Source organism: Sminthopsis crassicaudata, chromosome 2 (genome assembly GCF_048593235.1).
Source record: "Sminthopsis crassicaudata isolate SCR6 chromosome 2, ASM4859323v1, whole genome shotgun sequence".
Classification (NCBI taxonomy): domain Eukaryota; kingdom Metazoa; phylum Chordata; class Mammalia; order Dasyuromorphia; family Dasyuridae; genus Sminthopsis; species Sminthopsis crassicaudata.
The window spans coordinates 367,292,927-367,320,902 of record NC_133618.1 but is presented as its reverse complement, the minus strand read 5'-3'; the positions used below and the strand labels follow the sequence as shown (position 1 = coordinate 367,320,902).

The 27,976-nt window shown below is 32.0% G+C and overlaps 1 protein-coding gene and 1 long non-coding RNA gene across 2 annotated transcripts in view; both read left to right on the top strand.

Moving 5' to 3' along the window:
- Positions 1–27,976, top strand: part of TDRD9 (tudor domain containing 9) — a 175,209-nt gene that overhangs the window by 91,467 nt on the left and 55,766 nt on the right. Inside the window, exons 12-15 of the mRNA XM_074291060.1 lie at positions 3,994–4,051; positions 5,397–5,501; positions 16,978–17,075; positions 27,612–27,743. Of these exons, the coding sequence (XP_074147161.1) occupies positions 3,994–4,051; positions 5,397–5,501; positions 16,978–17,075; positions 27,612–27,743 (393 nt within the window). The remainder of the gene's footprint in view (positions 1–3,993; positions 4,052–5,396; positions 5,502–16,977; positions 17,076–27,611; positions 27,744–27,976) is intronic.
- Positions 8,230–10,406, top strand: LOC141553516 (uncharacterized). Its single transcript, XR_012485486.1, has 2 exons — positions 8,230–9,608; positions 9,826–10,406. It is a non-coding gene; the product is annotated as an uncharacterized LOC141553516 (long non-coding RNA).

Below are 27,976 nucleotides of genomic sequence, written 5' to 3'. Positions count from 1 at the left end.
GTTCAGACTGTGACTAGTTCAGTTTGCCTGTATTTTTTCATCTATATTTGTTTAAATTCATGCATCTACTAATATTTTTGATTCTTCCATAATGTCCTTCATGTCTGTATTCTCCTTTCCCTTTTTACTAGTGCCAGAATTAATAGATTCTCATTACCTCTAGACTGAACTTTTGTAGTAACCTTCTAACTATCCTTATTTAATTTTTTCATTCTTTGTCCATGCGACCTTCATATAGCACTTCTCTGATCACATTAGTCTGTTCTTTTAATGGTTTTCTATTGCTTCTTAAGTGGAAGTATCATCAAACTCTTTCATCTGATTTAGGGGAGCTTTAAAGTTTTTACAAAAGACATAGATGGGTTAGAGAGGCAAAAGTAAAAGGTTCTAATGATAGGTTTATTTTTAACTCAAAAGAAAAGAACAAGGCTTAAATTCAGACACCCAAGGGGCATATACAACAGGAAAAGGGAAGAGATGGCATCAGAGGAAATGATTCATTAGCTGCTTAGTCTAGTGGGGCATTACATGAGATATAATCTCTAGCCTGTGGCTAGAAGGGGAAAGGTCTTGCTGATTCTGTGAGAGGCTCCTTCCAGACTTGGCACTTGAGGCTAAATTAAGCTCTTATTTCTCTTCTTGAGTTTGATCTGTAGTTTACTGATGCCCACTAATGCCAAAGTGAGGTCTTAGTTAGATACGTCTAGTTCTTCATCTTTGATGTCATGGTCAGAGTGACCACAAGTGAGTGAGATTGCATGGGAAATGGAAAGTTCCAGGTATAGTAGAATCCAGAAAAGAGAGTAAATAAATGCTAGACATAAAGAGGAAGTTCTTCCAGAATTGACTCAAACTGATACAGGAAAGATCATGCTTGAAATACTAGAAAAGTTTTTCTGAACTACTACAGTTATAAATTCCTTTTGATATTTAAGGCAGCATACCCAGAATTCTTAACTTAGAGTCCAGGAACTGTTTAAATATTTTGATAATTGGTTTCCTTTGTAATCCTGTGTATTATGATTTTTACATATTTAGCAGTACTTTTGCTTCTAAACATAGATGCCTCAGTGTAATATTCAAAGGAGTCCATGATATAAAAAAGATTAAGAACCTCTGTCTATATTATTTACTTTTGATCTATTTTACTATTACTAGCTTTATCTCACTAATCACTTTGATGTACTTGTCTACCTCAAATAGGTTGCTTCTTTTCTTTTTTTTAATAGTATTTTATTTTTCCAAATATATGTATAGTTTTCAACATTCATTTTTGTAAGAATTTGTGTTCCAAATTTTTCTCCCTCTCCCCAAAACAGCAAGCAATCTTATATATGTTAAATATGTGAAATTTTAAAAAAATTTCCATTTTTGTCATGCTGTCAAGAAAAATCATGAAAACATGAAAAAAAAACCCATGAGAAATGAAATAAACCAAAAGGTGACAATACTATGCTTTAATCCACATTACAGTTTCCATAGTTTTCTAGATGTAATTAACATTTTCCATCCCAACTCTATTGGAATTGCCATGAATCACTGAATTGTTGAGAAAAGCCAAGTCTACCACAGTTGATCATAACACAGTCTTATTATTACTGTGTATAATGTTCTCTTGGTTCTGCTCACTTCATTCAGCATGTATATGTTCATGTACGTCTTTCCAGGCCTTTCTGAAATCATCTTATCATCTCTTATAGAATAATAATATTCCATTGCATTCATTGTTTATTCAGCCATTCCCCAATTGATGGCTCATGTTTTCCTCATGTCAAATCTTAATTTCAGATGCCTCTTGGAAATTTGCACTCATTGTTTTTGTTCTGTAGCTAAGCAGAGCATGTTTAATTCCTTTTTCCATGAAAAAGACTTTCCAGGAATAGAAGATGGCTAGCTTACTCCTATTGAATCATATCAGATTAAAGAGTTTTTTCCTTTTCTTTTTATTAGCTAAACATCATCAATTTTTTCTATCACTGATTTTGAGCTTTTTTTTTAATTAACTATCCAGGTTGCTTTTCTTTTGAGGTTTTTCAGTTCTAAACTCATAAAATTCTGATTTAGTTCTAACCATACTTTCTAGTAGCTTAGTTTTTTTTCTGTCTCTTGCCTTTCTCCCTCTTAAAGAAAAAGGGTTTTATTGATGCTCTTTTTTACTCATTAACACATTCTCACTTTAAATTATAATAAGGTTGATCAGTTAAGAAGAATCAATTAGCATTATGGTCATTTCTGACAACAAATGCTTCCTCTGCATCAGTAGTCCAGACTCTGTCTATTATGAGGAGGAAAATATGTTCTAACACCATTACTTTGAAATCAAGGTTGGCTGTTGAAATGATCATAATTTTGATATATTTTATTGTCATTTTCTTTCCTTTTTTGATATTTAAAAATTATTTTGGCTAAGCTTTCTTTGCTGTATATAATTTTATGTCTTCCCAAATTTCTCACATTTGCATGTTTCCCTTGAATGTAGCATAATATTTGCATTAGTTTTAAATAATATTGTCTTACTATGTTTCCCCAAAGTTGTACTTATGAATTTTTGAACCCAATTATATTTATGTTTATCCTAATTAAATTTCAACTTAAATGATTCAGCACAGTAATTTAATTTGTCAATGCCTCTTTAAATCTAGACTCTTAATCATGGAAATTTGATAAAGATATTTTTTATGCCTTACCTGAGTGATGGATACAAATGTTTAACAGGCTAGAGGATACCCTTAAGGCATTCTATTGGAAACTTTTTTTTTAAGTTTACATTGAACTATTAATGACTTGTTTCTGAGTTCAATTATTTTATCAATGCTATTCATTGAAATTTGAGCCCATTTGATTGTCCTATAGTCTTCTCTCCAATTTTCCATTCTTTCTACAAGAATAATATGACACATTACCACTTTGCTATAGGCATATGTATGTGTACCTATGTGTAGAAATATATTCCCCTTTTCCCTCCTACCTGCTCTAGAGTTCTCTTATAGATATTTCTTACTTAAATTTATACCTCTCGTGATATCTACCATAGTGACCTGTCGACAATATAACTATATATATATATAACTATATATATATATATATATAAAACTATATATATATAAAACTATATATATATATATATTTTTTGTCAAGACCTGTGATTTTCATTTATTTAGGGGGCTCTGTAGTGAAAACATTCTCTCTACTAATTCAGATCTGTATCTAGTTGAAACTTTTAGGCTTAGAGAGTTGCCTAGAGCTGTGATATCAAATTCAAATAGAAATTGGGGCCATTAATTGTACATAAGGAATCCCTATAGGTATCTACTGACTTTAAAAATTTACATATTAAATATTTGCTAAATATTATTTAGATATTTCTCAGCTACATTTTAATCTCTGTTTGATACCTCTGTATTCCTCTTGCCTAAAGCTAGGTCAGTAAGACATTAATTGATTTACCTAAGGTCACACATTCAGTATATTTATTGAACTCAAGTCTTTTTGGACAAGGCCATTCTTAGCTTTACTCTTGATACTGGGTAATGTATACTGGATAAATGATGATTTTATGAACAAGCTTAAATGGAGCTGAATTTGAAATCCTACCTTGTAAATCACTTAGGGGAAGGCATAGTATAGTAGGTTGATAGGAATGGAGCCTTGAATGACAACTAATTGTTTGAGAAGATCACACCGTTTTCCCTAAGCTTATGATTTATTAACTGTAAAAATCAGTAACAGCAGCCCTTTTCTAAAGGATTATTAGGATAAAATGCTTTATAAAATCTTTAAGCACACTCCAAATGTGAGCTGCTATTATTGCTTTTTCATGTTAGCAATATCATATAAAAACTTTTACTCCATATACACACTTAAAATGTTCCATTCAAAAAGATTTATGCCTGGAAGTACCACTGAGGAATTTTATAACTTTCTCCTTTAGAGAGTTCTTTTTACATATTATTCATTGAGTATACACATTACATGATGTTTTCTTTTTACCAGATTATTTTATCTACTAACATAGCAGAGAGCTCTGTCACAGTGCCAGATGTTAAATATGGTAAGTGATATATCTATAACTAAAAGTAAAAGCATTTGCAAGTATTTTCCTTCCTTTATCTTCCTTTTTCTTTTCCTTTCCCCCTAGGGCTAACATCCTTTATTGGATGAGAAAACTTAACATAATTTCTTTTCATAGTTCTCTCTCTTTTTTTCTGTAAGTACTTCCCCAACTAGTACTGAAATCATCTGTTAACTGAAGTGACTGCTAAATAGTGGATTTTTATGAAATTGGGGGAAAGCCATGGGAATGATTTAAATCAAGATTGCACTATTATTGAATTGTCCCTTTGAAACTGGGAAATAAATGTTATTCTTTCATGACCCTAAGGGATTGCTATCTTCTGTCACTGAGGAAGGTTAAAGATATTAAGTAGGACATGCAATAAGATGTGGTGGGGAATGGAATTTAAATATTTAGGATAAGGCTAAAGTAGATGAAACAAACAAATAGAAATGATATCATACATAGGGCAATTTTCAGTATCAGTTGTAGGGCAGCTTGGGCTATATTGTATCTTATTAATCCATATGATTCCTTCCCTCTTTGTGAAATTGTCAGGGGAAAGGAAGCAAAATTGTGGTTCATATAATTAATTTTTTATTTCTAACTTCTTTATTTGATAGTGCTTAAAAAATGTCCTGTCATATTTCTAAATTTGTGAATGTAATACTCAGTTCTGTAAACATTTGAACAATTATAAACTAGTAGCATCACATGCACATAGCCAGGTTAGTTCTTGTATAATTTTGAATATTCCCCAGATTGGCATGCCTTCTAATTTTTAATGCTATAAGCCAATATCAAATGAACTAATGTTATTTGCCTTGTAAATATATCAGATGTGTGTGTATATGTGTGTGTGTGTGTATGTATTGCAAGTATCAGAGGACTTAAAGTTATTTGCATAGATTTTGTATGGGATTGCTTTGGGTTATCAGGTACCATTAACATTCTTAACAATTCATTTCCATTTAACAAATAATTATTATATACTTACTAGGTAGTTGGCACTGCTTTGGCAGGGATTTTAGGGAAATCCAGGGATATTAGAACAATCCTCCTAAAGGAAGAGGTAAAATGTCTTTCGGGGGGAAAAGGACAAAAAAGAATAGTGAATAAATTATGAATTTATATTATTACAGATTTGGAAGGGACCTCAAGGCCATTTTACTTAACTCAAATCTACTTAAAACATTTTCTGTTTATATTTCATTTCTAAATACTAAACATCTACCATATATATTCTTTGATGATTTTGCATACTTCAATAAGCTTATACTGTGTAAGTATTTCTTCTTAATGTAGTGTTTGTGATTTTTCTTGCCCCCTATTTTTGGTACAGTTATAGATTTTTGTTTGACTAGAACACTTGTTTGTGATGAAGACACTAATTACCAGAGTCTGCGACTGAGCTGGGCTTCTAAAACCAGTTGTAATCAGAGAAAAGGTAAGAGACATTATTTTGTTGTATGTAATATTAGGAATTGTCAAAAATACTGTATTTTTATTTAAATTAACTATAAGGGACATGTAAAATGAGACAGCATCTTGCATTCAAAGAAAAAAACATAGAGATATAGAATATCTTTATATATATAATGTATGTAATATCTGTGCTTAATAGCAGCCATATCTGTGGTGGGGAGTATAGGGATTTAAAAAAGAAATTTGCATGAAAATTTTGTTGTATATTTGAAAAAAAAAACAAGGTACGCATAGTAGATTTGCAGTTTTATGAATCATTGTTTTATGGTAGTATGTTATGGAAATGCTTGTTTTATTCCATAAATTAAAAATTAAAACAATTTTTTTGCATTAATAAAAATATTGTAATTTTGGAATAAGTTACAGATTTTGGGTAGTTTTTCTTTTTTTCTTTTCAGGTATTTGGTGCAGTCTTTATGTATTTTTTTTTAGTAAGTTACATAAGTTATGACCCCTGTAGATGATTCCTAGGTCCTATAATTTTTTCTAGTCTCTCCCCTGAACTATACTCATTTATCACCTACTGCTTCTTGGACACCTTGAACTTGATTTCTTACAGACATTTCAAACTTATGTTCAAAATATAATTAATTACCCTTTTTACCAAATCTGCTCACTTCCATCTTTTACTCAACTCCCAAAATGATTTACCTAAAACATGCATCTCCTCAGACACTCCCTCCCTTCTTGTGAGGCCCAGTTGTTGCCTATGACCTTAAAGATCAAATATCAACTTGTCTGGCTTCTATAACTTGGACCTTATAGTCTTTCAAATTCTCCATCCTATTCGATCCAAATACACTGAAAACTTGCAGTTCTTTGCGCAGTTCTCTTTTTCCTCATTTTAGCCTGTTTCTTTGGTTTAGCTCACTTTCTCACCCTTTGCAGGTGATCTTTTCTGGCCTTTAGGTTGCCACATTGCACTGCTGATCCACTTCAAGACTTTAATGATTAAAGATTTCTCAGATTTTTTTCAGATAAAATACCATCTAATCAGGGCAGCTAGATGACTCAGTTACATTGATGGGCCTGGAATCAGGAAGACCTGAGTTCAAATCCAGCCTAAGACACTTTCTAGCTTTATGACCCTAGGGCAAGTCACCTCATATCTCTTTGCCTCATTTTCCTGATCTGTAAAAATGAGGATAATAATAGCACCTGCGTGTTGTGAAGATCAAATAAGATAATATTTGGAAAATACCAGGCCTTATATAAATGTTATTATAACTACAATTATTTCTTGATGATGATGTCTCCTTATCCTGTACTTGTGAAATTTACTTTTTGAACCCAAGAATAAGACTTCATTTTTTTTTTCTGAATTTCATCTTTTTAGATTTAGTCACTGTTCTAGCCTATGAGTATCTAATTCTGTCATTCAATGAAATCACTGTTCCTCCTAGCTTTATGTCATTTGCAAATATAATGAGCACAACACCTATGTTTTTAACCAAGTCACTGATAAAAATAATAAACAGCACAGGGTCAAGCTCGGCCTCCTAGAATACCCAAGTGGCGATCTCCTGCGGCATTGAGATCAAACCATTAAAGACTATTCTTTAAGGCTACTCATCCAACCAGTTCTGAAGCCATCTAATTATGCTGTCATCTAGTTCATATCTTTTCATCTTCTCCATGTAAACCACATGAAATATTTTATTAAATGTTTTGCCAAAATCATAGTAAACTGTATCTACAGGATTCCCCATATTTGCCAATTTAGTTCCTATTAAAAAGGAAATGAAATTGGTTTGGCCCAATTGCTTTTTTTATTATAATAGTTTTAATTACTATGAAAACAAGTGTTAACAAGCCCGAACATTTCTACATATAAAAAGTATAGAAAGAAGAATAATGTAGGATTGTATTTGACTATTGACTGTGTAACTATTATGTAAAGCCTGTTTTTTAATTTAATTTTTTTGGGGTGGCAAGATACTTGGGGTTAAGTGACTTGCTCAGGGTCAAGCAGCTAGTGTTAAATGTCTGAATCTCTTGACTTCAGGGCCGGTTCTCTATCCACTGCAATACCTAGCTGCCCCTTAGTCTGTTACTTTTAAAGGAGATATTAAAACCAGCACTAGTTCAAACACTTTGCTTTTTCTGTGTCATCTTTTGAACTTACTTTTCCTCTCTTTTCTATATTTAAAAAGTTTCATTAATTGTCTTTTTCTTTTATTTTTTTGGCATCACTACCCCTTGAATCTTCCCTCATAAGTCTCTTCTCTCTTGCTCATCCTTCCCATTATCCCCTTTCTTCTTCCCCACAACACACTCACAAAACCAAAACATTTCCTTATAACAAATTAGTGTAACAAAGCTGTACATATATACAAATGTGTATATATGTTCACACACACACAACACACATATATGTGCATATAAAATCTGTTGCTTTGTATTGTAACTTAAAATTTGGTACCACCATACTCTATTTCTAAATTTAATAATTATTTAAGATTCTTGACTTTTTGTTCCTTCAGTTAAATCATATTTTTTCTAATTTTATAAAATAACTATATGAAGTGCTTTTTATGGCACTGAATTTTTAAATCAATTTAGGTAATATTTCTCATATTAGTATAAACTAGTGATAAGCAATTCATTCTTCATTTATTTAAATTTGTCTCTTTTTATATAGAGTACCTTGTAAATGTATACTCAATTTCTTGTATGTCATGGTAGGTTTAGTATCAGAAATTTTCTTCATTCCTTAGCTAGAATGACAGGGATTTAATTGTCTTTTTATTCTTTTTGGATTGCATTGGCAATACACAAGAAGGCTAATGATTTTTTTGAGTATTTCTTATATTCATCTATTTTACTATCATTGTTATTTATAGGAATAATCTGGAAGTCTCAGTAAGTTTAGAAGTGAAGCAACAATGCCTATTATCACCACTTTTATTAAATGTTGTACTATAATGTTAATTGTATTAGTAAGAGAAGAAAAATAAATTGAAGGAATTAGAATAGGCAAGGAAAATATTATAGCATATTTAGAGAACCCTTAGAGAATCAACTAAAAATTACTTGAAATAATAACTTTAGCAAAGTTGCATAATATAAGATAAACTCACATAAATCATTAGCATTCCTTTTGTTGCTGGGCTTTGTTGGTTAAATAGAGTTAGAGAAATTCCATTCAAGATGATTGTAGACAATATACTTGAGAGTCTAACTGCCAAGACAGAGCAATTGGAAACAATTGGAAAATTTTTCACACAAATAAAGTCAGATCTAAACAATTGGAAATATCAATTGCTCGTTGGTAGGCTGAGCCAATATAATAAAATGACAATTCTGCCTAAACTAATTTATTCATTTATTATCATATCAAACTACCAAAAATTATTTGATTAGAACTAGAAAAAAAATAACCTACAGTTACCTCTGGAATAATGTTGTTGAGAATATTATGGCAGTTAATGGGAAAAAATTTACAAAGAAAGGTTGTCTAGCAGTATCAGATTCCAAACTGTATCATAAAGTAATAACTATCAAAAATATCTAGTACTGATTAAGCAATAGAGTAGTGGAATAGATTATATTCACTTTTGCAAAACTTTGTGTTCCAAATTTTTCTTCCTTTCTCCCCACCTCCCTCCCCCACTGCATAGCAGGCAAACCAATATGTTAGACATGTACAGTTTTTCTAAACATATTTCCATATTTGTCAACAGCTACCACCATATTTTGGAAAAGGAAAATACTATGCTTTGTTCCACATTCAGTCTCCATTGTTCTCTCTCTGGATGGTGGATGGTTCTCTCCGTTACAAGTCTGTTGGAATTGAAAGGTTTATTTCTCAAGAATATAGAAATTTGAGTCAAATTCATAATAATACAAGGCAATACGCAGTTGACAAATGACTAAAGGATATAAATAGGCAGTTTTCAGACAAAGAAATCAGAGTTAATTATAGACATATGAAGAAATACTCTGAATTAATCTTGATTAAAGAATGACAAATTAAAACAACTCTGAAGTATTAATTTACAACTATCAGATTGACTAATGGGATGAAAAAGGAAAAAGATTACTGTTGGAGATGTGGGAAAATTGGAATGTCATTCTATCATACTATACGCTATTCTCCAAACTCATCCACTCCCAAATCCAATCGGCTGTTCAAAACATCTTATCACTCCCTTAGTAGTACTTTTAAAAATGGTATTTTATTTTTTTTCTCCAATTACATGCCAAGACAATTTTTAGCATTCATTTTTATAAGATTTTAAATTGAGAATTTGTCATCTTTCTTCCCTCTTCTCCCTTCTTCCTAGAATGGTAAGATAATTTGGTGGAGTTGTTAACTAATCCAAATTTGTAACTGTATCCAAAAGGGATAACCAAGTTGTACATGATTGTCTATATCCTAAAGAGTTCAACAAAACGAGATAATGACCTACGTGAGCAAAAATATTTGTGGCAGCCCTTTTTGTGGTAGCAAAATATTAGAAATTTAGGGGATGCCTATCAATTGGGGAATGGCTGAGCAAGCTGTGGTGTATGAATATAATGGAATACTATTCTACAATAAGAAATGATGACCAGTAAGATTTCAGAAAAACTTGGAAAGATTTGAATGATTTGATGCGAAGTGAAATGAGCAGAACCAGGAAAACATTGTATATAGTATCAGCAACAGAGTGATCCAAGACAAGTACAAAGATTTCTGCAAGGAAAATGCTGTCCAAATCAAGATAAGGACTAATGGAATTAAAATTCAGAACAAAGCATGCTTTTTTTCCCCACTTATTTCATTTCTTTTTTATGTTATTTTCTATTGATCTGTTTCTTCTTTCACAAATGTGAAAAATTGTACATATATAACCTGTATCAAATTATCTTACCATTCTAGGAAGAAGGGAGAAGAGGGAAGAAAGATGACAAATTCTCAATTTAAAATCTTATAAAAATGAATGCTAAAAATTGTCTTGGCATGTAATTGGAGAAAAAAAATAAAATACCATTTTTAAAAGTACTACTAAGGGAGTGATAAGATGTTTTGAACAGCCGATTGGATTTGGGAGTGGATGAGTTTGGAGAATAGCGTATAGTATGATAGAATGACATTTAGGTTGTGATTCCTTGTGATGCTGAAGTAATTGTGCTCTAGAATTGTGAAAGAGGGCAGATATTAAAGAGGAAAAATAATGAGTTCCGTTCTGGATATATGTTAAGTTTAAGATTTCTTTGAGTCTTCCAGTTATAGATATCTAGTAGATAGTTGGTGATTAGAGACTAAAAATCAGAAGAAAGGTTAGGATTTGATAAATAGATTTTGTGAGTGGAAAGAATATCCTTTGCAGAATATTGAAGAGAACCCAGAGCAAAGTTTGGGAGAAATACAATTACTGTATAATCCTTGGATGAAAATCCAGGAAATGGATATTAAGCAGTGATTGGACAGAACTTTGTAATAAAAACCTAGAATGAAGAACTTATAAAAGTGAGCAAGTATCAAGGGCTGCATAGAAATCAAGAAGGATGAGGACTGAGAAAAGCCCATTAGATTTTGTCATCGAACGCTGTACACTTCAATGCTGTATGAAGATATATTCTGATGGAAGTGGATATCTTCAACATAAAGAAGATCCAACTCACTTCCAGTTGATTAATGGTGGACAGAAATAACTACACCCAGAGAAGGAACACTGGGAAGTGAATGTAAATTGTTAGCACTACTGTCTATCTACCCAGGTTACTTATACCTTCAGAATCTAATACTTAATGTGCAACAAAAAAATGGTATTTACACACATATATTGTATCTAGGTTTTATTGTAACACATGTAAAATGTATGGGATTGCCTGTCATCGGGGGGAGGGAATGGAGGGAGGGGGAGGATAATTTGGAAAAATGAATACAAGGGATAATATTATAAAAAAATTACTCATGCATATATACTGTGGAAAAAAATTCTAAATAAAAAAAAAGATTTTGTCATCAAGAGATAATTGGTGCTTTTTCACTTTCTGTTGCTGGCAGTTGAAGTCACAGGAAGTTTCAACAGACATAATCTTAAGAAATCCAAGGAAAAGGGAAAGGACTTATAAGTAAGAAGTCTTTAAAAGCCTTTGCAAACTTGTGATTGCTTTTATGCAGGCCCCATTCAGGATTGGACTGCATAACTTTTAAGTAGTTTGATATTGTATCATGATAGCTGTGATATATGAACATCTGTTTCTGATGTTTTGGAAAGGCACCAATGTTTCTCCATTACAGATAATACTAGCTTCTGGCTTTAGATATTTAACATAGTAAGGAATGTTCTGTTTGTTCCTGTGCTTTGAAATGTTTTTAAGTAAAAGTCTATTTTTTGTTTTTGTCTAAAGCAGATTAAGTATCTGTTGATGTAATCATTTGATTTTGATATTGTCAAATATTCCTTATGTTGAGCCCCAGTTGTCTTGATAGAAATTTAATATGCTTATAGTGGTGTATAATGTTTTTGATATATTGTTTTAGTCTTTTTGCTAATATTATTGGATGTGAGTCTCCCTCATCTTCATCTTGAAATATTTCTGATTTTGTAAAGTCATCAAGTGATGAAGATTCACTTGGACTCAGGATACTCATCATGTCTGAGGGGCTCACAGAGCTGAAACTTTTTATGTCTCTCAACTAGGAAGCCATATCAGGGAATCTGGGTGGAAAAAAAGTTGGCATCAGAAAGACAAGGGTCCTATTACATTGTGTATCCATTGTGTATCTATTCAGACAACTTGTATTTTTTCTCCTTATTGGATTTTTCCCCCTTTAAACTTTCAGAATTTCACTTTTTTTTTTTTTTTAGCATCTCCTATCCTTCCTAGGATAACATGCATATAAGATTAATATTTGGTATTCTACAAAAGACAAGTGTCTTTTTTCTGAGTACTTTGAAGAAGGAAATATCAGATTCTTCTATCAATATTATTTTCCTATTTTTAGCAAGCAGATAGGTCTATAGGACTTATATCAGATAGGTCCACAGGATGCATATCAAGTACAGCCTGAACTATCTTAAAATATAATAATAGGAATAAAGATACAGTAAAACATAAATAACATTAATTTGTAATGTTATGTCAGTATGCAGCCAGCATATGTTTTTACTTATAGTTTAATAACCTCTTTTTCTTATTTGAGCTTGACATCATTCCTCTAAATGACTACTTTTGTGATAAATTAATTGTCACACTCAGGGAAGAACTAGGCCACATCGCACAAAATATATCAATGAAATTTACCAAAGGATATTCTTTCCACTCACAAAAGTCTCAGCAGGGCTGGAGTCAGGTTGGAGAAGTACTATGCTTCCTCTGGGTCTTGAAGTTGGTCTTCACCAGCTGTATGGGTATCACAGTGAAATGTACAGACTGGTCAGATTGAGAGTTGCATTATCTTTCCAGATTACTTGTAGAATTTTTAGTATCAAAGATACAGTATTCTGAATGGAGTGCCATTACCAAAGAGAGGTTTCATCAGGTTTCCTTTTTTATATAGAAAAGTTAATTTTTTTCTTTTTTCTTTTCTTCTCTCTCTTTTTTTTCTTTTCTTTTCTTTTTGCTGAGTCAATTGGGATTAAGTGACTTGCCCAGGGTCACACAGCAAGGAAGTGTTAAGGGTCTTAGGGCAGATTTGAACTCAAGGTCCTCCTGACTTCAGGGATGGTGCTCTATCCACTGTGCCACCTAGCTGCTCCAAAGTTTTCATTTCTGATGCATAAAAATGTTTACATTTTCTACTTCCCAAAAATATCAGGGCATTGATTAGCTAGATGGGGTGGTGACAGTAGGCCCATCTATTTACTTGGAATGTTAAAATCTATAATAGATAGGAACTAGCAAAAAGGAAGCAAACAAAAAAACCCTATTATTTTATTTTGGTGGAGTTTTTATAAAATTTTGAAAGCAGAGAATGATTTCAAGTAGGTTACATGTGTAAGACAAAATGAGTAAAGTTGCTTAAGGCAAGTAAGAATAATCAATACTTAGAAAGTTTCTTTTATCTTTTGAGCAAAATCAAGTAGAAAAGACTTTGAAACAGTTTCAGGAAAAAAATTTTTAAATTAAGACTTTAGTTTTTTTTTTTAATATTTCTAAAAAGCAATGTCATTTATTTCCCTAGAATAGTATTTGCAGTTTTAAAAGTTCAAAAATAACAAATACTCTAAAGCTTTGGATATGGTTATATAAACCGGACTTTATTGTACATTGTTTCATTCATAACTTAACTAATACTAACTATCAATCTAGTATTTGGGCTGTCTATACTTTCTGCCTTTGTGAACCATCCACCTCTTTTACTAGGCAGTCTTCAGGTAGTTGTTGTTAAAGAACTGTATTCTTTTTATGGCAACCATATATCTCATCATTGCCTTTTGAGTGATCTATAATTTTTATTCTTTAGAAATTGTAGTGACCAATGATTAGCAGCTGACATAGTATTGCTATTAAACAAAAAAGTTTTTGTTTTTGAGATCTTGAACTTTGAGATCAATGCAATTTCTGTAATTTGCCAAAAACAATCTAGCTCACTTTTCTTGTTAGATAGTCTTCTGACTCATTGTCTGTCTGAAACATTTGGTTAAGATATATATATATTGATGGACCAGAATAATAAGCTATTGTTATATCATACTCTTACAGGCAAATGATGGCCTGAAGGCCAAATTCAGTCTGCTACTTGTTTTTTTCACCACCTACTATAAAAAAGATAACTCAACACTCTGTATAAAAAGAGGCAGCTCAAGCTACATAGTTTGCTTACCTCTGCTCTAGACCTATTTTTCCAGAAGTTTGGTCTAGAAATCCCTGGGAAGTTCTGAACACTTTTAGGGTATCCAAAAGTCAAAACTATTTTCATAATAATAAGAGGTTTTAATGTCTAATATGGTAAACATCTGTACACATATAACCCACATAAACTCTTTGGGGTCCTCAATTTTTAACGAATGTAAGGGGTCTGAGATCAGAAAGTTTGAGTAGTGCTTTAATCTAGACAATAGCACTCTTCTTATTTCCTCTGTGAATTGTATTAACACAGTGTTATCTAGAAACTGGAGCTCTTCCTTATACATTAGGTTTTCTTGTTTCATATAAATTCTATACATCTTCATTGGTAGAAGTAAAAATTTTTTGTGCGCCTATCTCCCCATTTTTATCAGTTCCTTAATAACCAGAGTATCATATAGTCACTTTATTTTTCTTGTTTTGCCCCTATAAGGAATCTTCTGTCACCATGACATATACATTAAAAAAACTTCCTTGGTGATTCATACTGTGTGTCAAATGCTCATTCATCTTCAACAAACAATAAACAATAAGATTTTGTATTGTTCTTTTCAATCAGTTGCATGACTTAAGTATCTAGGTATATGATATCATTGGCAAAAAATTTTATGTTCTCATATTTTTATAATTTTCATTTACTTCAATATGTGTGTGGATAGATGATTCTAGAGATAAGATAGCTTTATAAATTGTTTATAGCATATTCTTGATTACCTTTTTTAGTTCTAATACTATTCATGTTTTTTTTCAGCTTTCATTTTTCTTTCCTTTTTTTTTTTTTTTTTAAGAATTGATCATGGTAATACCTGATTAATGTTTTGTAATTCTTTTTGTGTTACTATTTTATATTGTGCTTGATTGAAACTTGGATATAATAGCTTATAACTGGAATCTTATTAGTCACAACCTCTTATTAATAGTGTTCATGCTAAATTATACACAACCTGTCATGCTAATTATAATGGTCTTTATATCATTTAAAAAATCTTACCTTTCTCTCTTGCCCATCTATTGATTTGGTGATTCCTGATGTCCGATGTCCTCTTTATGGTTTTTTTCTCTCCAATGTGCAGTGCATTAAAAAAAAATTAATTTTTGTTTTATTTTTCTCAACTACTTTTTTAAAATAAAAACTTTAAACATTCACTTTTAAATAATTTGAATTCCAAATTCTGACCTTCTCTTCCTTCTTCACTCTCTGAGAAGATAAGCAATTTTATATAGAATATACATATGTAGTCATGCAAAACATTTCCTTATTCTTGAATTCAAAATTCCTGAATTCATGCAGGTCATGTGGACTTTTTATTCTCCTCATTTGGTTTCTGCTGGGCTCATTTTATTCTTCCTGTTAATATTATGCATTTCTAGCACTGTTCTTTCCCTACATCGGTGTATTTGTTAGGTAACTAACCATCATCAGAAGTCTGATATGTATTTATGTATGTTCATGTTATCACAGTAGACATAACATATTTTACTATGTTGACTTCCATTTTTTAGCCCAAACTCATTTAGTCACAAATTTTCTGTTACACTTTCTTTCCTAGACGTTTAAGTTTCTGTAGTCTTTAGCGGGTTTTCATAAAAATTACAGAAATGCATATTCATTCATGTCAGGCTTATGACCCATAATGAATTCTTCTTGATTTATTTCTAGAATTGCAGAAGCTTAGATGTACTTGACTGTTGCCCCTCATCAAGTTGCACTGTACTTCTTTTCTGTTTTCAGTGGTGTTTCCTTCCTATATTATTTTATATTTTTGAAAAGGGTGAGCACAGAACTGGAAGTACAGGTTATTAAAGCCATCCTGATGTAGGATGCAAGTGCAGAAGATCAGTAGAAAGAGAGGCTTTCTAGGATAAAGGAACCTGATCTTTCTTGAAGGTATCTATCAAAGGAAGTTAAAGTATAAATTTGCATTTTGGAGTTTGTGTATCCTTGTTCAAATGAAAAGGTAATATTCAAGATACTGTAAGTAGAGTTGCTTTGGGAAAAGTTCTATCCTAGCTTATTTATATATGTTTAGAAGCCTGGAAAGGCTGTTTATAATACAATTGATAGTAAAATTGTCAAGAGGAAAAAACTTCCTGCAAACTTGTTATGATTACTCTGTTTCTTAAAATTTTGAGATTGTTTAAAGAAATGTGTGGTTTATGTATATCTACATCTTATTATACCTAACATTTATTGCAACTTATGATAATGTTTAGTATTGATATTTTTCTTGTTACTTATTTTGATAAACATATGTATTATCTTGTTTGTGTAAATTGATTTATATAATTTAAGATATATTTGCTATATTTATCTTATGTTCAAGTTTATTTTGGTTTGAACACAGCTGATTTTAGAACATAATTCAATGGGAAAATATTTGCCCTAAACAAATCTTGTTTTATAAACAATGTTACATTTAAAATTTTATTAATTATTAAAAATCTGGAAATTTAACTCCTTAGTAGAATCTCTGCAGAGTTAATGGATATAAAGTATTAATTTATAGAAATTCTTAATACTCAGATTTTCTTTTTATAACATCAAATTTTAGGAAATAAAGTTTTCCTAAACCAATACATATTTATCTTGACATTAGCCAAAAATGCAAGTAATTTGTATCAAACAGTACTTTAATCTTTTCTTTTACTTGAAGGTCGGGCTGGGCGTGTTTCCAAAGGGTATTGTTACAGACTCATCCACAAAGACTTTTGGATAAATTGTATCCCAGATCATGTAGTTCCTGAGATGCTGGTAAGAATTTAATCTTTCTCTCTGACAATTATTTTTTCTTTGACAATTTTTTATTAACAATCAGAAAATAATATAGTTTTATTACAGTAGTGGATGAACAAATTTTAATTTGGAAATTAGAAAAATTAATTTTGTAACTGACTTAAGAGATTTTTATGCTTTTGTTTAATAGGATAATTATAAGTTTGGAAAAAGAGTTGTTTATTTTTGTGCATAAGGCACAAACTCCTGAAAACTCAAAGCAACTATTCTAAAATATTGAAAACTATTTGGAAGTAAATATCAATTGCTTTTCTGTGCTCTTGTTGTTTGTGCTTATGCCTAAAAATATGCTTTTCTTATGGTACAATAAGTATTTAAACTTTGTACAAGTTAAAAGTAAATAATAGTGGATTGATGGCTACTATCAAACACTTTTAAAGAATTCACCTACTTAGAGAGAAACAGTTTAATGATAATACTGTTAACAATGTATCTGTTTCGATTTTCTGAACTCTACTTATTAGATACAGAAAGGACCATCCTTTCTCATTCACTGCAGAAATATATTTCTTGTATTTAAACTAAGCTTAACTGTTACAGGGTTATGACAAAAGAAACACTTCACAAATTCTAAAGTACCAGTGAAAGGTGAATTGTAACAGGCATCAGTACTTTTAACAGTCTGTGTGATTTGCATGGCTTCTAATCCTCCTTCCTCAGACACAAGTCACAACTCATGTCTACTTAGTGTGTAGTTCATCTTCAAGAGATTTTGTGATTGAAAAAGTTATTGTTCTAGGAATTTCCTTTCAAATATTTTGATGAGGAAGAGTTTGTGACTAGGCAAGAATAGATAGTTTATGACCAGACACAGAAGATAAAAGTGAATAATTTCAATTTATACAAAAATTTTAAAAAATATTTGCATAAAACTTAATGCTTTAAATGAGGAAAAAAAAACAATTAAATTGCAAATTTGTCTGCTAACGGTCTCATATACAAGATATATAAAGAACTAATTGAGATTTGTAAGAATGAAAACCATTCCCAACAGATCAATTCTGGTCAAAGGATATAAAGCAACAGTTTTCTCTCTCTCATTAACAAGATGAAGCATGTTAACCTGCCTTCTGACAGAATGGATTTAAAGTTGCTTTAAATCTATTTTTGGCCATGACCAATGACTTTTGCTTAATTATCCATATTTTGTTGCATTTTTAAATTTTCTTAATGGAAGAAGTAGAAGAGAGAGACAATAAATGCTTATTAATTTTTAAAAAGTAAAGTATAATGAAAACAAAAGTCATTATTCTGTGGCAAAACCTTTGAATAAGACTTTCTGTTATTATCAAGGCTTAAGACAAAAAGATATATTAGGCAAAATATATTTCCAGTTGTCTAATAATCGAAAGCTTTAAATCATGGTAAGATCTGTCAAGAGTTAAATTTCCCATGGATTAATATGTTCTTGGACTTTGTAGAAGATCAGATTAGTGATCAGTTGAAAACTGGTGTGTTTTAAGCCCATTAATACCATCCAGCCCTATCCCCCGCAAAACAGACCAATTGTTTCTCTTGTCAGTTTGTTTTCTTTGATTCCTACTCTGACAAAATGAACAAAAAATTCAAAAGGGCTCTAACCATTGACAGCTTCTGTGTGGAGAGGGAGCAGACTTCAAATGCTGAGGAGACTAGGAACAGACTGTCCCCAGATGTATCCCCTGGGAGGGATATAAGCTGCTCCTCAATACAAAAGAACCTCATAGAGGAAATCAAAAAGGCTCTCACAAGAGAGCTGGAGGAGAAATGGGAAAAGGAAAGGGAAGCTTGGCAAGAGAGCCTGGAGAAGTCATCCCATGCATTCAAAGACAGAGTGGATAAAGAAATCAAATCATTGAGAAACAAGATTAGTGAGCTGGAAAAGGTAAACAACTCCAAGGAAAACAGGATTAGAGAGCTGGAAAAAGAAATCAGCTCTCTAAAAAATACAATGGAAAAAAATTCCATAGAAGATAAAAACTCAATTGGACAATTACAAAAAGATATAAAAAAAGTGAGTGAAGAAAATACATCATTGAAAATTAGACTGGAACAAGTAGAAATGAATGACTCAAGGAGAAACCAAGAGGGAGTCAAGCAAAACCAGAGAAATGAGACAATTGAAAAGACTGTCAAGTACCTTACCAGAAAGACAACAGACCTGGAAAACAGATCCAGGAGAGACAATTTGAGAATAATTGGACTCCCTGAAAAATGGGAGGAAAAAAAGAGCTTGGACACCATTTTCGAGGAAATTATAAAAGAGAACTGCCCAGACGTTTTGGAAACAGAGGGTAAAATAGACATTGAGAAAATTCATCGATCACCTACTGAAAGGGACCCTAAAATCAAAACGCCAAGAAATATAGTGGCCAAGTTCAAGAACCATCAGACAAAGGAAAAGATATTGGAAGCTGCTAGAAAAAAACAATTCAGATATGGAGGATCCACAATAAGGATAACACAGGATCTAGCAGCGTCCACATTAAAAGAACGCAGGGCCTGGAACATGATATTCCGAAAGGCTAAGGAACTTGGTATGCAGCCAAGAGTGACTTACCCAGCAAGAATGAGCATCATTTTCCAGGGAAGAAGATGGACATTTAACGAAATAAATGAATTCCATCTATTTTTGATGAAAAAACCAGACCTACATAAAAGGTTTAATCTTCAAATACAGAACTCAAGAGACTTCTAAAAAAGGTAAAAAGAATCTTGAGAACTATACTTCTGTCAAAAAAATATGTAAAGAACATATGTACAATTTGTCTTAGAAACTAGAGGTGGAAAGGAGATTATATCATAAAAAAGTATAAAGTGGTGGTACTACATCTCATGAAGAGGCAAAGGTAACCTATTATATCTGAGAGAAAGAAAGGAGGGAGATGAACATAGCGTGTATCAATAGACATATTCGATTTATGGTGAAACTTCTTCCACTTCATTGAAAAGTGAAAGGGAAGGAGTAAGCTAAGGGGAAGGGAATACAGTAATTTTGAGGAAAAGGGATAAAATAAGGGGAGGATCTTTAAGGTGGGGGAGGGATCCTAAAAAGGGAGGGCTGTGAAAAGCAAGTGGTGTTTACCAGTTTAATACTGGATAGGAGGGTAAAAGGGAAGGAAAGGGGAAAAGCATAAGCAGGGGTTAATAGGATGGCAAGCAATATAGAATTAGTCCTTCTAACCATAAATGTGAATGGGGCAAACTGCCTCATAAAGAGGAAGCAGTTAGCAGACTGGATTAAAAGTCAGAATCCTACTATATGTTGTTTACAGGAAACACACCTGAAACAGGATGAGACATTCAAACTAAAAGTAAAAGGGTGGAGCAGAATCTATTATGCTTCAGGCAAAACCAAAAAAGCAGGAGTAGCCATCCTCATCTCAGATCAAGCAAAAACAAAAATTGATCTAATTAAAAGAGATAAGGAAGGGCATTATATCCTGCTAAAGGGAAGCATCAATAGTGAAGCCCTATCAATATTAAACATGTATGCACCAAGTGGTGCAGCATCTAAATTCTTAAAAGAGAAATTAAGAGAGCTGCAAGAGGAAATAGATAGCAAAACTATAATAGCGGGAGATCTCAACCTTGCACTATCAGAATTAGATAAATCAAACCACAAAATAAATAAGAAAGAAGTCAAAGAGGTAAATAGAATACTAGAAAAGTTTGATATGATAGATCTTTGGCGAAAGCTAAATGGAGACAGAAAGGAATATACTTTCTTCTCAGCAGTTCATGGAACCTATACAAAAATTGATCATATACTAGGGCATAAAAACCTCAAAATCAAATGCAGTAAGGCAGAAATAGTAAATGCATCCTTTTCAGACCATAATGCAATCAAAATAACATTTAATAAAAAGCCAGGGGAAAATAGACCAAAAAATAATTGGAAACTAAATAATCTTATACTAAAGAATGATTGGGTAAAACAGCAAATCATAGACATAATTAATAACTTCACCCAAGAAAATGACAATAATGAGACATCATACCAAAATGTGTGGGATACAGCCAAAGCAGTAATTAGGGGAAGTTTTATATCTCTACAGGCCTACTTGCATAAAATAGAGAAAGAGAGGGCCAACGAATTGGGTTTACAACTAAAATTGCTAGAAAAGGAACAAATTAAAAACCCCCAGACAAACACAAAACTTGAAATTCAAAAAATAAAAGGTGAGATTAATAAAATTGAAAGTAAAAAAACTATTGAATTAATTAATAAAACTAAGAGTTGGTTTTATGAAAAAACCAACAAAATAGACAAACCCTTAGTAAACCTGATTAAAAAAAGGAAAGAGAAAAAGCAAATTGATAGTCTTGAAAATGAAAAGGGTGAACTCACCACTAATGAAGAGGAAATTAGAACAATAGTTAGGAGCTACTTTGCTCAACTTTATGCCGATAAATTTGATAACTTAAATGAAATGGAAGAATACCTTCAAAAATATAGCTTGCCCAGATTAACAGAGGAAGAAGTAAGTAGTCTAAATAGTCCCATCTCAGAAAAAGAAATAGACCAAGCTATTAACCAACTTCCTAAGAAAAAGTCCCCAGGACCAGATGGATTTACAGGTGAATTCTACCAAACATTTAAAGAACAACTAACTCCAATGCTATGTAAACTATTTGAAAAAATAGGGATTGAAGGAGTCCTACCAAATTCCTTCTATGACACAGACATGGTACTGATACTTAAACCAGGTAGATCGAAAACTGAGAAAGAAAACTATAGACCAATTTCCTTAATGAATATTGATGCTAAAATCTTAAATAAGATATTAGCAAATAGACTTCAGAAAATCATCCCCAGAATAATACACTATGACCAAGTGGGATTTATACCAGGAATGCAGGGCTGGTTTAATATTAGGAAAACTATTAGTATAATTGACCATATTAATAATCAAATTAATAAAAACCATATGATCATCTCAATAGATGCAGAAAAGGCATTTGATAAAATCCAACATCCATTCCTACTAAAAACGCTTGAGAGTATAGGAATAAATGGACTATTCCTTAAAATAATAAGGAGCATATATTTAAAACCTTCAGTAAACATCATATGTAATGGTGATAAACTAGAACCTTTCCCTGTTAGATCAGGAGTGAAACAAGGTTGCCCACTATCACCATTACTATTCAATATAGTACTAGAAACTCTAGCCTTGGCAATAAGAGCCGAGAAAGAGATCCAAGGAATTAGAGTAGGAAATGAAGAAATCAAATTGTCACTTTTCGCAGATGACATGATGGTATACTTAGAGAACCCCAAAGACTCTGCTAAAAAGCTATTAGAAATAATTCAGAATTTTAGCAAAGTCGCAGGATACAAAATAAATCCACATAAATCCTCAGGATTTTTATACATTACCAACACAATCCAACAGCAAGAGATACAAAGAGAAATTCCATTCAAAATAACAGTCGATAGTATCAAATATTTGGGAATATATCTACCAAAGGAGAGTCAGGAATTATATGAGCAAAATTACAAAACACTTGCCACAAAAATAAAGTCAGATTTAAATAATTGGAAAGACATTCAATGTTCTTGGATAGGCCGAGCGAATATAATAAAGATGACAATACTTCCCAAACTAATCTATTTATTTAGTGCTATACCAATCAGACTCCCAAGAAACTATTTTAATGACCTAGAAAAAATAACAACAAAATTCATATGGAAGAATAAAAGGTCGAGAATTGCAAGGGAACTAATGAAAAAAAAGTCAGAGGAAGGTGGTCTAAGTGTACCTGATTTAAAGCTATATTATAAAGCAACAGTCACCAAAACCATTTGGTATTGGCTAAGAAATAGACTAGTTGATCAGTGGCATAGGTTAGGTTCACAGGACAAGATAGTGAATAAAAATAGCAATCTAATCTTTGACAAACCCAAAGATCCCAAATTTTGGGATAAGAATTCATTATTTGACAAAAACTGCTGGGAAAACTGGAAATTAGTATGGCAGAAACTAGGCATGGACCCACATTTAACACCACATACTAAGATTAGATCAAAATGGGTCCAAGATTTAGGCATAAAGAACGAAATCATAAATAAATTGGAGGAACATGGGATGGTTTACCTCTCAGACTTGTGGAGGAGGAAGGAGTTTGTGTCCAAGGGAGAACTAGAGACCATTATTGATCACAAAATAGAACATTTTGATTACACCAAATTAAAGAGTTTCTGCACAAACAAAACTAATGCAAACAAGATTAGAAGGGAAGTAACAAATTGGGAAAAAATTTTTACAGTTAAAGGTTCTGATAAAGGCCTCATCTCCAAAATATACAGAGAATTGACTTTAATCTATAAGAAATCAAGCCATTCTCCAATTGATAAATGGTCAAAGGATATGAACAGACAATTTTCAGATGATGAAATTAAAACTATTTCCACTCATATGAAAGAGTGTTCCAAATCACTATTGATCAGAGAAATGCAAATTAAGACAACTCTGAGGTATCATTACACACCTGTCAGATTGGCTAAGATGACAGGAACAAATAACGATGAATGTTGGAGGGGCTGTGGGAAAACTGGGACACTGATGCATTGTTGGTGGAGTTGTGAAAGAATCCAACCATTCTGGAGAGCAATCTGGAATTATGCCCAAAAAGTTATCAAAATGTGCATACCCTTTGACCCAGCCATACTACTACTGGGCTTATACCCCAAGGAACTACTAGAGAAGGGAAAGGGTCCTGTATGTGCCAAAATGTTTGTGGCAGCCCTTTTCATAGTGGCTAGAAGCTGGAAGATGAATGGATGTCCATCAATTGGAGAATGGTTGGGTAAACTATGGTATATGAATGTTATGGAATATTATTGTTCTATAAGAAATGACCAACAGGAGAAATATAGAGAGGCTTGGAGAGACTTACATCAACTGATGCTGAGTGAAACGAGCAGAACCAGAAGATCATTATACACTTCAACAATGATACTGTACGAGGATGTATGCTGATGGAAGTGGATTTCTTCAACATAGAGAAGAGCTAATCCAATTCCAATTGATTAATGATGGAAAGAACCAGCTACATCCAGAAAAGGAACAATGGGAAATGAATGTAAACTGTTATTTTTACCTTCTGAATCCAATTCTTCCTGTGCAACAAAAAATTCGGTTCTACACACATATATTGTATCTAAATTATACTGTAATATATTTAACATATATAAGACTGCTTGCCATCTGGGGGAGGGGTTTGGGGGAGGAAGGGAAAAAATCTGAATAGAAGTAAGTGCAAGGGATAATGTTGTAAAAAATTACCCATGCATATGTACTGTCAAAAAATGTTATAATTATAAAATAAAATAAAAATTAAAAAAAAAAAAAAAAAAAAAAAAAAAAAAGAAAACTGGTGTGTTTTATATAGGAGTGGTTAGCAAATTCTTAAGGTAATTTTCTCCATATGAGGATCTATGTAATGTATATCTCCTTAACTTGAGTTTCTTGAAATAGGCAATCCACACAGATGGATTCAAATATTCTCTTTCATTAGATTTAATGAAATTTAATCCAGCAAATTATCTTTCTTGTTTTATATTTTAAGAAATTTATGCCAGAGCCACATTTAGGACCAAAATGTAGGAAATGGCTCTTTTTGTGTGATTTGTAACATAATCTGAATGTTCTTTATAGATGACATTGGTTTTATTTTTATTACAGAAATCTTATCTTTTTATACATTTCAATGAATTATTTCCTTTCATTTTTCATAAATTGCAACCCATTTGTATGTCATTCACTATTATTTTTGTTTGTCTTCCCAAAAATCCTACATAGTGTATTTCTCCACATTCTAACTTTTTATGTTATATTTAATTCTATATGTCTTCTTAAATTATTTTGAAAGTTAGGTGCAGTATAAATCATAAATAAATGAATAAAATGTTTTCTTTGAAGATTAATAAAATTATATTATTTTTCATTGAATCTCATTAAAATACAGCATTTCACTACTAGTACTATATTACTTACTTTAGAAATTAGAAATTGTTAGAAATATTGGATTATGAAAGTATTTTCTAAGCATTTTTTTGAACTCATAAAATTGTTTTTCTTAAATGCTGTTTTTTTTACTTTTATTGGTGATATAATTGCATAATTTGGATATCTTAAAATGTACTAATTATTTTAAGTTCTGATTGTAGAAACATGCTAGATTTTGTTAGGTTTTTCTTATTTTATAGATAATGAACTTCATTTTCTGTGTTCTTTTTAGTCAAAAAAGGATGCCCATTGTGTTTTGATTATACCTGTTACTGAATAGCTGGGATGTTCAATTAAAATTGTTGAATTTAATGTGGAATGTTTTTTCTTTACATTTAGTACAACTCTTCCACTTTTCTCACCATCTTCTTAACTTTCTACAATCTGGGTTCCAGCCTCATTATTCAACTGTGATTATTCTTTCCAAATTACCAATGATTACTTAACAAATTTCATAGACTTTTATCAATTCTCATTCTTCTTGATCTCTTTTTACAGTTTTTTAACACTATTGATCACTCTCATGTCCTAAAATTGTCTTCTTTTTAGGTTTTCCATGACTCTTTTTCTCTCTCCTCTTACCTATCTGACCATTACTACTTAGTTTTCTTTGCTAGATTACCTCAGCCAGGTCATGCCTGCTTAACTATGGATGTCCCTAAGAGCTCTTTCCTGGGTTTCCTTTCCCCCTTCTTCTCCATCATTAGTGTATTTATGATGCATTGGATCTCATGGATTTAATTATTAATTCAATGTTGATGATTCTCATATCTACCTATCCTCACTTAATTTCTCCAGCTATCTATTTATTGGACATGTCCTAAAGACAATTTCAAACTCAGCATATACAAAACTGAACTTTTTTATCTTGTCCTCCCTTTCCCTCCCTTCCAAATTTCCTTTCCTTTATCTCTATCCTCCCACTTTTCCTTATTCTCTGTCATCTCCTCTGTTTAATCTGTTGCCATATTGTTTGTATGTCATCTCACCCATTAGATTGTGAGCTTCTTGAGGTCAGGGATTGTCTTTTTGCTTCTTTGTGGCTCCTTAATGTTAAGAACAGTGCCTAACCATAGTAGGCCCTTAATAAATGTTTATTGACTGACAACTTAAGAATTAGCCCTATATTCATTTTAATTGTCAGTTAAAATTAATTATTGACTGGTTTTTTTTTATTCCTTTCAAATGGAGGAATCTGAGAACCAACCAGATTTTAATTTATTTCATTCCATTGAACCGTTAGATTCAAAACTAATAGTAAGTCTTAGTTCTTTCCTTGGCTTTATCAAGTGACCGTTTCCTTTTTCTATTTCTTTTTTCATTAGCTAAAATTGATAAAACTGGTTTGTTAATTATAATAACAGGTTTTTCTTTTGAATCTTAAATGTATATTTCAATTCTTCCACATTTTATAGGACTATTTAGTATTATAGGCTGCCTTGGAGAGAGCTGATACAGCTGAAACAATTTATCAGCCTTTGTATTCTTATATATACTGAATTTATTTACTATATATGTGTAAAATCTCTCCAGTAGAATGAGTTCCTTAAGGACTGTTTTGTTTTTGTCTTTATATCTCTACCATGTCTCTTGTAGATAAGCTTAATAAATGGTTGTTGCCTTGAAAATAAAACATTATAGATGCAGATATATGACTTACATATATCTTTATGCATGTATCAAATTGTGGCCAACCTGGTGAGCTTTCTCCAATTTAGTCAGTCAGATAACACAATTTGTCATCAGTACAAGAGTTAAACTTCTACATGCTTGCTATAAAAATCTGTTAGAAGATTAGAAGAAAAATCTTTGGAGTAGACTTGTATCAGAAAGTTAATTCCTTTCAAAGATTTTCACAGTTTCCTATTCAAGGCTGTCTGATATTATGAAATAAGCAGTGAAGTGTAGGAATTTTGAGACCCAGCTCCACTGCTTACTCGGCACATAAGAGCTATGTGATCACAAGCAAGTCAGAGCTTTTGATGAACTTTAAAAGCTCAGAACAAAAAAGAACCCCTCTCTTCTTTGGTTTAGAAAGGGTGTGTGTCTGTTTCAAAGTCCGATTCTTTTTGTACAGCAAAATAACTGTTTGGGCATATATTGTATTTAACTTATACTTTAATATATTTAACATGTATTGGTCAATCTGCCATCTGGGGGAAGAGGGGTAGGAGGGAAGAAGGGGAAAAGTTGAAACAAAAGGTTTTGCAATTGTCAATACTGGAAAATTACCTATGCATAAATTTTTTGTAAAAAATTAACCCCCCCACTCAAAAAAAATGTGTGTGTTTGTGTGTGTGTGTGTGTGTGTGTGTGTGTGTGTGTGTGTGTGTAAAAGAGAGGCGTGTGGAGGCAAAGGATGGACAGGTGGAGAGAGGAAAGAATAATCCTGGTTACTTATCTTACTTGTTAAGAGGAAAGAGTTATAAATATTAATGCTGAAGAAATGTGAGCCACTATTCCTGAGTTCAACTTACTTTTTTATTTTTTTAACTTTTAGCGCTGTCCACTAGGAAGCACAATTTTAAAAGTAAAGTTGCTTGATATGGGTGAGCCAAGAGCTTTGCTGGCAACTGCTCTTTCTCCACCCAGTCTTGGTGATATTGAACGGACCATCCTTCTGCTAAAAGAGGTAGGATTCTTTGTCTAAATGTTCTTAATGAGAAAAGAGGGGGTTTAAAAAGATGCCATTTGTTTATTTGTTTTTTGGCCAGTTTGCAAAAGTATGAAATGAAACCTCAATGATTTTGATTTGCATTTCTCTTACTGCCAGTGATCTGAAGCATTTTTTTTTAATGTGGATATAAATATTTTGAAGAAAATTATTCATATCCTTTGACTTTTATCAGGGAATCGGTCTCATTT